The sequence below is a fragment of the Gymnoscopelus microlampas genome, assembly GCF_963454915.1.
Source record: "Gymnoscopelus microlampas genome assembly, chromosome: 11".
Taxonomy (NCBI): domain Eukaryota; kingdom Metazoa; phylum Chordata; class Actinopteri; order Myctophiformes; family Myctophidae; genus Gymnoscopelus; species Gymnoscopelus microlampas.
In genome coordinates this window covers 16,638,981-16,648,980 of record NC_139948.1, presented here as the reverse complement: position 1 = coordinate 16,648,980, position 10,000 = coordinate 16,638,981, and the positions used below count along the sequence as shown (strand labels likewise).

Here is a 10,000-nt window from a genome sequence, read left to right as displayed (position 1 = left end):
ACACACACACGCACGCACGCACGCACGCACGCACGCACGCACGCACGCACGCACGCGCACGCACGCACGCACGCACACACACACACACACACACACACACACGTGCACACACACGCATGCACCACGCACGCACGCACGCATGCACGCACACACACACACACACACACACACACACACACACACACACACACACACACACGTGCGCGCACACAGTTTGTGTATGTTTCATGCTGAATATCCCAAAGAGCCTAATTCTTTTTCATTAAGTGCATTCCTTCGCCAGAGGCAATGTTTGGAGTCATGCAGTCAAAATTGCTCTTGATTTTATGCTGCACTGTGAATGCCTGCTGTAGAGTATGTCTGACTGCATCTGTCATTTCAATTATCAGCTACACATCAGAGCACATTGATTGTATTGGCTTTCTGTATCACCTGTGATTGCTCCGTGCACATAGCATGCATTATATTAATAATATAATAAACTGATAAAGAAAGACAAAAAGAGACATGTTGCAGACAGATTTATTTTTCTGTGGTTAAAGGGAGTGACAGGGCCTTGTTTTAATTCTTCCTCAAATAAATTCCACACTGATCCTAAACCACAGCCACAGGTCAACATAAGGCCTCACAAACTAGGCTTATGGACTTAATTAAGAAAACAAACAAAAAAGGAGGAAATAAACAACACCTTTGTGAATGTGTTTGCAACTCTGTGTGTGTGTGTGTGTGTGTGTGTGTGTGTGTGTGTGTGTGTGTGTGTGTGTGTGTGTGTGTGTGTGTGTGTGTGTGTGTGTGTGTGTGTGTGTGTGTGTGTGTGTGTGTGTGTGTGTGTGCGCGTGCGTGCATTTGTGATCATGCATGTGTGTGCAAAACACCTCCGAAAGAATGACTATAGCTGGAAGCAGGTGCCCAGGTACCCCTTTCAACAGTAGCTTGTGGAAGCGTGTCTATGTTCCCTCAACCCCACAACTAACCTCAATCCCAACCCTAACCCCTCCCTCAACCTCAGCCCTAACTATAACCCTAAGTTGAGGGAACATACTGTAGAGTTGACGGAACATAAAGGGCTGACCCTGTAGCGGTGGACAACGAAAGCCTGAGTTATACTTAGTTGCCTGCAGATGTGACGCAAATAAGTATAAATCAGGCATTGTCATTACACTAATACATATTGCATTTGTGGATGATACAGAAGATTAACATTAACGACATTAACATTAAACCTTGCAGGGTGCTAGCATGAATTAAAAGTGGCACTGCCTGGTATGATGAATTATAGGTCCTGCCACAGGTTTAAAGGTGCATGTTGCAGGGCTGGCTAACAGTCCAGCAGAATGTCATGACTGTAGAATAAGCCCTAACCAAGATGAAGATAAAGAAGACACTTTAATGCTATTGTACACTGATATATGCATCAAATTTACAATGTCATAAACTGGGCATAGAAACTATACACGCAGATTTCATAGTGCATGAATAGGTCAGTCTATGCAAGAAATCAAATGGTCAGTGTTGAATTTAATTACTTTACAGTCAAGTGGAAGTTGAAGCCACAAAGTAGATACACCTTTTAAAATACTTTGTTTAGACCAATTACCACATGTTCCAAGCAAACATCCAATCACTTTGCAGACATAAACGTTAATTAGACAGATAGACCCTTTTTTTTTTATCATTGTGTAAACTCAGGTCATAGCAGCACCACTGTAGGCATGAAAACAAAATAAAAATAAACACAACAAAAAACAGTAGAGTAATAAAAAATAATACAAAATGATGAAAAAAGGAATAAGCTGTCAATGCCCATATCAACAGAACTCACCTGTTTTTTCAGGTCCATCGACATGAGTCGGCTCTAAAGACCCATACCGTGCAGAGGTTTTCCTCCCCTTCTCCATATCTCTTGAGTCAATGACTTAAGTATCCTCGTGTTCAATAGATCTGAGCGGCAAATTAAACAATGTGTATCTATATTTTTGCCTTTTCATAAAAACAAATAATTAGTCTATAAAACGCATCTACTGTGTTCACGCCGAACCAACATTTGAATGACAGGAGGAAAGCTGACTTCTGTGGTTTTGAAGACTGGAGTCGGAGAATTTCAGCACCACGTATGGATGGACAGCGCATGTGATGTGACAGGTTCTCACTGTGAGCGCCATCTAGTGACGAACACACAGACTCCAGAGTCTACTCGCATGTTTTAGCCTGCTCAAATAAAAGTATCAATACTGCAATGTAGAATTTTTCATAATGCCTGAGTTGAGTTGTTAAAATAGCCTACAGAGGATGACATGATTACTTACAGCTTGGCCCCACGAGGACCAAAGCATGAGTCAGCAGTGGTGTAAAGTAACTTCATTTACTCAAGTACTGTACTTGAGTATATTTTGATGCCAATACCTTTGTACTTTTATACTCAAGTACATTTTGAATACTGGACTTTTTACTTGTAATTAAGTATTTCTACATTTCACTATTGATACTTTTACTTCGTAAAACAATGTGAGTACTTCTTCCATCACTGTGAGTCAGACAGATGGTCGCTTATTATTTCATTTTTTAATGTGTTTTGAGAAAGAGTAGCTGCATCAATCCTGTAGGTGGCAGTGTTTCACGTAGGGACTCTCAATCTACATACAGAATACAACAGCTGTGTATACACAGCTCATCACAGACTCAGAGGGGAAAGATCAGATAATCAAGATATCTTTCTAGAGATTTAATAAGAAAATAACCCTGTAAACCCCCTCCCCTTTAAATGGTCAAAAAATGTGAGTCCCCCTTTTCACAAAAATAGCCTATAAATTGTTCAAATCCGAGTTTCTGGGCAAAAATGTAACAGTTAATTGATAGGGAAAGTCATTTTTCAATCATATAGTATGTTATTTTCGCATTTCATTGCATGTATGCCTCAACCTCAGAACTCTTAAAGCCCCCACTTTTTCTGCATAAGATAAAAAAGAAAAAAGGTTAAATAACTGCTTTTCAAAAATAAAAGAAAATAATTCAGTGAATGGGTAGCATTTAATAGAAGCATCATGTGCATCACAGACCTGACATCAAAAGCATCTTTAATCGTAGTGCATTTCATATTCTCAAGATCCTGTAACATTTTCTCTATCTGGGGTTCTGTTTGAATCATTATTGTATCAGCTCAACGCCTCTGGTGGGATCTAACCAAGGGTTTTCTCTACTGCAAGATTATTTGAAACATTGTGGAAAATATTGTGAAAACTTCAAAATAGTTATTGCAATTTCAAAATGTCAAGCAATAAACACTGCACTGAAAAGCACACAGAGAAATGTCAGGATGACATCTGTCTGATACAGGTTGTTCCAGATAGAAAAGCAAACATACTGTAGTACTTATGGTTGGTGTGTGTGTGTGTGTGTGTGTGTGTGTGTGTGTGTGTGTGTGTGTGTGTGTGTGTGTGTGTGTGTGTGTGTGTGTGTGTGTGTGTGTGTGTGTGTGTGTGTGTGTGTATGTTACTAAGCTGAGAAGAGCCATTAGCTTCATACTGTGTAGAGCTTTTTATTAGATGAAAAAATTAGTACACAAACATTCTAACTTGGTGATTTCAGAAACTTTCTCACTTGTACTGGGTAGTTCAGCAAATGTAAATCCTGCTACTATGGCATGATTCTTTATAAATTGCATATTCTTATTCTGTTATGCAATGGATTGATTGACTTCTCTCTATTAAAGACCAAACTAATTTAACTACCATCATTAAGTATATCAGGCACATACAGTGTGTGCAATTATGTCAGATACAGATAACTAAACATTCAAATGAACACGTCTTTGGACAAAAGTAAATAATACAATACTTTTTTTTACATTAATGATTGAATATTGGTATTCATTTTACATCAGCCTGATGCATCAGTGCGGGATGCTCCTAACAGGACAAAACAGGCAAGTTGAACTACTGTAAGACTGTAAGATGCGGAAATGGAAATGGAAATACAGGTCAGGCAGGTTTTGTTAAACAGGTTTAGCAAATGTCATTCACCAAATATAACAGTACATACTTAAATTTAGTATATTTTCATTCTTTCCAATAGCTTTAAGCAAAGGTTTGTGTGTGTCCATTGTTGTCAAAGCAGTTGAGTATACAGCACTTGGTTCTGAATTCAATTGAATATAAGTTTACACTTGAGCAGCCTGGCAAAGTAAATAGCAATAACATCAAGTCAGCAGGGGTAAGGGTCTCCTCTACAAAACCACATTTTTGGTTAAATAAGCACTAAACAGACTACCTGGGTGTGGTGAGCTGAAACGTTGGCGCACGACAGCCTCACCTTGCATACACACTGCCTGTATTTACACTGAGCTCAAGGATCCACCATATTGTCAAAGATGGCTAAGCTGTCTGTTTTACTAAATGGCACTCCCCATCCCTAATCCAGCTTTCTTAATTGACTACAGTTATTGTTTCTCCTGTCAACTTCCATGGCTTTATCCAGCCAGTCCTGGTCAGAATCAGAATCACTCGCCTCACTAGCGTCAGCCGCCAGAAGACGAGAGTAGTTAATCCTGCGCTGTTGAGGGGCTTTCCACTGGAGCAGCGGCAGACAGAGGCACCAAAGAGCCAGAACCACTGCGGCTCCCCTGAAGAGCCAGCCCACCCCAAACCTCTGGACCACAAACCCCCCAGCCAAGCTTCCCAGGCCTGCTCCCAGGTCCAGAGATAGGCCCTTGTAGACCCAGGTCACGCTCCTCTCAGCACCCGGCGTGGCTACATCCTCACACTGTACCCACACCGCCCACCAGAGGGCCCCACCACTGAAGCAGCTCAACACTTGAACAGGTGCCACAGCCCAGGGTCCCCAGAGAAATGAGTAATAGAGGCACTGTACCGCCAGACTGGCAGCCCCAACAACAAGCACCCTCCCTGGGTTAAGGAATTTAGACATGCAGCCAGCCAGAAGAGGGAAGGCTGCCTGAGAGATCAAGGCAAGGGCCAGAGACACCCCCATGTGCAGCTCATTGCTGCCATGGTCCTGCATCTGCCAGAGGAGGAAGTTCTCTACAGTGGAGCCTGCCATCCCTACCAGGAAGGTAGTAATGACACAGAGCAGGGCCCGGGGATGCACGTGCACCAGCTTCACAGCTTTGAGAAGCCCGCTGTTCTTGTCTCGCTTCTTGTTCAGATAGAGAGGCAGGAACGCCACGGTAGGCAGGGCCAGAATCATCAGCCCAGCATAGGAATAAAAATGTACGGCATTCCTGGGCGTCTGGCTGAAGATGAGGCAGCTTAAGCGACTCACCAGCAACCCTGCTCCCACGGCCCCGCAGGCCGCTCCCAGCAGCCCCCACACCCTGGTGCTGCCGTAGCGATCCGAGGCGTCCACGTAGTCCAGGAACTCATAGAGGCCGTCATCTGCCGTCCCCTCCAGAGGGGAGCAGACACACTCCCATATGAACACTACGATGAGCATCATGAAGAACAGCTGGTGCTGGATGTCCATCGCCTTCAGGCTGCCCAAGAACTCGAAATGAACATCCACCTCTTCCTCGTTCTTCGCCGGGGACCTTGCGTTCCTCACCGGTGTTGACGAGTTGGGGTGTGAAGTGTTACCATGTAGCTCTCCGAAACTGCTGCTGCTGTTGACCATAGTCACATTAATTTGTGAGATATGAGGGGATGATTCATTACGGTGCTCCTGCAGTTTGTCAAGTGAGGCTTTGCTCTGCATGGCAGGTTTGGTGTCTCCTGAAGTCTTTGTTGGTGACGTGACAATGGAATGAGACATGCCATGAGCGGTACTGACATTTATGTGGGTTGGAGTTGACAAAGTGGTGGCTTTAGCAGTATCCGTGTGGACGGAATCACCCAGACCTGCAGTCAGACTTGTGCTGACATCAGACATGTTACAGTGACTGGTCAATCTGTCAACATCTGTAGCTGGGATGAGTGGAAGAACCAGGGCAGCTGCCGCTGAACAAACAAGGCAGCCTATTATGACGGCCCTCCTCTTATTGTAATGCTTAGACAGCACACTGGCCAGGGGGCTCCAGACCAGCGATATGAAGTGCTTGGTGGCCATGATGAGGCCCGTCATCGCAGGGGTCAGGCCCAGCTGTCTGAAATACAGGGTGAGGAAGGGGAGGAGGCAACCTCCGGCACAGGAACGTAGGAAGCTGAAGGTGCCAGCCAGGACCAGAGCGCTGTTAATGTCTATCTGCTTGTTCCCCTTCATGACTGCCAGCCCAGGGAGCTCACGCACTCTTCAGATGGGTCTCACATGGAGCGGCTGAGAGAGAGACAGACAGAGAGAGGGAGGGAGAGAGGGGAGGGAGGGAGGGAGAGAGAGAGAGAGAGAGAGAGGGGGGGGGGGAAGAGAGAGAGAGAGAGGGGGGGGGGAAGAGAGAGAGAGAGAGAGGGGGGGGGAAGAGAGAGAGAGAGGGGGGGAGAGAGAGAGAGAGAGGGGGGGGGGGGGAGAGAGAGAGAGAGGGGGGGAGAGAGAGAGGGGGGGGGGGTGGCAGAGAAGGGGAGAGAGAGAGAGAGATGTTCGAAGTTAGCATTATTAAATAAAAGGTTATTACTTTGAGGGAGATTTAAAAGAAAAAAAATCCAGGACCAGTCATTGTATTTTAGCTGCCAACTTAAGCAATATTAATGTGCCAGAATCACACTGAAGCAGCTGTGCATGAAATGCATTAATCAATGTAATCTAATTAGTATTCGAAATCAATTAATCAATACTTACAGCGTCTCCTGTTGTAACACTTTGTAGTAGTGCTTCAACACCAAGCCATAACTTGGATGAAACTGAAACTAAAATAATAATTAAATAAAAAGTGTTGCACAATCCACAACAGTTGCACAATCCATAAAACAACTATGCTATTAGTACACTTTATCTAAACGTCAAAAAACTCGCCTATTTAAATATAATTTACTTAAAAGGGGATTAAAGTGCATCTATATTTAAGCAGGAAGCAGCAGCACCTGTCTGCCTGTGGATCTTATCAAGATGCAGCTCACGTCCACGTCATGTGCAAAAGTTACAGTGGTATGGACTCAATAAAGTAGAAATGGATACAATTAAGAATGTTTACCTTTTAAAATTTGACAAAAGTACGGTCCTTATCTTCCAGCTCTCATTTCAGCTTGTGTTTCTCTACGTTACGTGTCCGTTTGTTGATGTTTTGTTTAGTTTCCTTCTGCTACCTGTTGCGTTTAGGAAGCAGGTCTCCCATAGCCTGTAGGTAGTCGCGCTGTGATGTGATTGGATAGTTGTTGGCTGTCAAGGCAACCGATGTACTCATTATACTTGGCCGTACGACAGAGTCGCGCGCCAAAAATAAGCAGTGGCGGAAAAAGTACTCAATTATTACTGCATAACTGCAACGTGTACAAGTAAAAGTTCGGAATTCAAAATTTTCTTGAGTAAAAGCACAAAAGTATTTGTATCAAAAATAAATATACATAATACAAAAGTAACGACAGGTGCCTAACAACTAAATGAGCCAATCAGTGTGATCATCCCTCCGGACCATGGGATGCTGTACCTTTTTTTTTTTTTTTTTACCAGTGGTGGAAAAAGTACTACATTTTTTTTAAGTAAAAGTACCAATACAAATAAAGATTGACTTCAGTAAAAGTACAAAAGTATTGGTATCAAAATGTACTTAAAGTACCATAAGTAGAAAGTCTCATTATGCTGAATGCTGTCCCATTTCACAACTTTTAAAATATATAAAATGTATACAAATCTTTTGAAAGTAGCAGATCTACAAGCTCACAATGCGTTGCATCGTGAGCTTGTAGATGGGCTATTTTCAAATGGTCGATATGTATATAGGCATTAGGGTTGTATGTTTTGTAATAATAATCAAAGAAGAACAAGTTACATCTACAACAGGAATGAGTTAGTGTTGGACCGGCATAACATAGAATAGAATCTATTGAATAGAATAGAATAGAATAAAACGTTATAAAACACAGTGGCTGAGTCCCAGGAGAAACAAATAGACAGCAATTTATCTTACATTTCATATACAGTAGTAGATACATACATCATACACATACTGTAGGCCAGTGTGTACATGGTAATATCTTCTGTCACATGAAGTAACCATGCACCTTGTGCAAACACATAACACTGTAAACATCCTTTTCATCATTACATTTCAGCTACTGTAGGTAGGCTACACAATCCATCCTGCTAGATGTGACATTTCTCCTCGAGACATAACTGTCACTCATGTTACTCTGGTCTCTGCATAAAATAACCATATTGTAACTGGAAAAGTTGGAAAAAGACATGTCATTCATTGTGCCATAGTGAGATCATTGTCAACCAAGCCAAGTGTGAGTATGATGCATTGCTCAGTGTTGACAGATTATGACATGATTTCTCGCACAAATTACAAATCTGATATTTCTCTCAATAGACTACAAATGTACATTAGGCCTACAGGTAAAATGTTGACATCTTTAAATATCTAGTATCTGCAGTACATTACAAGTACAAATGTACATCTCCCGGGCAATTACTTTGACACTTTGACCTTTGACGTATTCCTGGAAACATAACATTAGCCTCTTGGACTTAATGCATCTAATCAGGTTGATCTTCTTTGTTGATATAAATGTTTAATACTGTACATTTAATATATTAGGTTATTGTATTGCTTTTTTTGTGCTCTGTCTTGTTGTATCTCCACCAAGTTTAAGTCCATGAAAACATACTGGGGTGAATGACAGGGATTCTGCTTCTCATCCTTATCTGCGTGCAGCATGCATGTGTTAGAACAAACAAAACACTCATATCACAGGATGATTCCACTGAAAGTGTTGATTGGCAGGGACAGGTTCTTGTTCAAATAGGTGTTCAGTTTAACTTCTGGCTGGAGGCCATATCCTGGATCCAAGCAGGGCGATATCTCTATTCTATGAATAAAAGAGTTGATATTACTTTATTATCGGAGTTGACAATGTCAGTTTCAAAAGGAACAATAAGGCATTCACTAAGCCTTAGTGACCGCGGGGCATGCCTTAGTGACTAAGGCATGCCCTGTGGTGTCCCAGCTTACCGTTGGACATTGTCACATGTCCTGCGGGAATCCCTGTCTAGACAGACAGTGAATGTTCTTTTCTCATGAGCCCTGATGTTAAGGTTCTGGGTACGGATCTCCTGTGATTGAAATAGGCGAGATGAAATGACTGTACTGTGCATACTGATGTACTGTACATTACATTACCGAACATTGACATACTGTATATGCTGCTATATTTTATATTCACTCAATGATATCCTCCTTTTTGCTAGACTGTACATACGTATACTGTATATTCACTCAATCATACTTGTTAACAGACTGTCACTGTACATAATATTTACTCAATCATATACTAATTTCTGATAAACTGTACAAATGTTGCATTCATTAAGAGACCCATTGCAGATATTTAGGCCCAGAACCTGACTTAAACTATTTAGTTTTATTATCTCTGACTGCCAGGTGGTGGAGATGATGTCTATCTGCATGTCTGTCTCTGTCTTTTCAAATCAGCAGCATATGGTGGTACTATACCACTGCAGGCCACTTTACGTTTTGGCCTCTTGACCCGAAGGTTGTACAATCAAAATTTCTCCCAATACAGACTACACCCATTTTCGCATTACTTGATTTTCTGAATCTAAAAGTGATTTAAAGGGGGTGACACGAATGCCACTGTTTGTTGCAGAAACATGATTCTTTTCATTTTCAGTTACATTAGTAAAAGATTCTTACTGTGCATTGAGCTTGGTTTGTGCTGTCAAAATTCACAGTGAGGTAATCTTGACCTATACAAACAGAGATAATAGAGGGGTTTATTTATACAGGAGTAGCGTACTGTGTAATAACATTTCTTAACATGACTGGTCTTTGTGAATGCACGATTCATTCTGCCAGACCTGTTAGTATCATTATGTGTTCATCGACTTCACTGACTCCTGTACTGATTGTCAGGAAAACGCGAGATACCATAGAACAGTG

The 10,000-nt window shown here is 42.1% G+C and overlaps 3 protein-coding genes across 6 annotated transcripts in view; all 3 read right to left on the bottom strand.

The window, feature by feature from the left end:
* The window catches only part of LOC311054631 (bMERB domain-containing protein 1), a gene marked incomplete at both ends in the record, with an annotated part of 9,736 nt that extends 7,838 nt beyond the window's left edge, over positions 1-1,898 (bottom strand). The window contains one exon of the mRNA XM_084070637.1: positions 1,823-1,898. Within this exon, the coding sequence (XP_083926763.1) occupies positions 1,823-1,898 (76 nt within the window). The remainder of the gene's footprint in view (positions 1-1,822) is intronic.
* Positions 1,899-3,057: 1,159 nt separating this feature from the next.
* Positions 3,058-7,205, bottom strand: mfsd6l (major facilitator superfamily domain containing 6-like). 3 transcript variants are annotated; one of them, XM_084071300.1, is made up of 3 exons: positions 7,073-7,205; positions 6,721-6,788; positions 3,058-6,264 (listed from the first exon to the last, which is right to left on the bottom strand). In XM_084071300.1, the coding sequence occupies exon 3, from the start codon at positions 6,208-6,210 to the stop codon at positions 4,408-4,410; it is 1,803 nt and encodes a 600-aa protein (XP_083927426.1). In that variant the 5' UTR covers positions 6,211-6,264; positions 6,721-6,788; positions 7,073-7,205; the 3' UTR covers positions 3,058-4,407. The 3 variants fall into 3 exon arrangements, with proteins under 3 accessions (XP_083927426.1, XP_083927427.1, XP_083927428.1); XM_084071301.1 differs by having other exon boundaries at positions 6,721-6,782; positions 7,073-7,204; XM_084071302.1 differs by lacking the exon at positions 6,721-6,788.
* An 850-nt stretch (positions 7,206-8,055) lies between these two features.
* Positions 8,056-10,000, bottom strand: part of pik3r6b (phosphoinositide-3-kinase, regulatory subunit 6b) — a 10,627-nt gene continuing 8,682 nt past the window's right edge. For both annotated transcript variants that reach the window (XM_084071298.1, XM_084071299.1), the window contains exons 17-19: positions 9,755-9,807; positions 9,053-9,153; positions 8,056-8,909 (exon numbers count right to left, since the gene is read on the bottom strand). In XM_084071298.1, coding sequence (XP_083927424.1) covers positions 8,789-8,909; positions 9,053-9,153; positions 9,755-9,807 — 275 coding nt within the window. In that variant the 3' untranslated portion in view covers positions 8,056-8,788. The remainder of the gene's footprint in view (positions 8,910-9,052; positions 9,154-9,754; positions 9,808-10,000) is intronic.

What these genes read in the sequence shown, in the direction of transcription:
- mfsd6l (XM_084071300.1), bottom strand. Translation starts at nt 6,210, where the DNA reads ATGAAGGGGAACAAGCAGATAGACATTAACAGCGCTCTGGTCCTGGCT.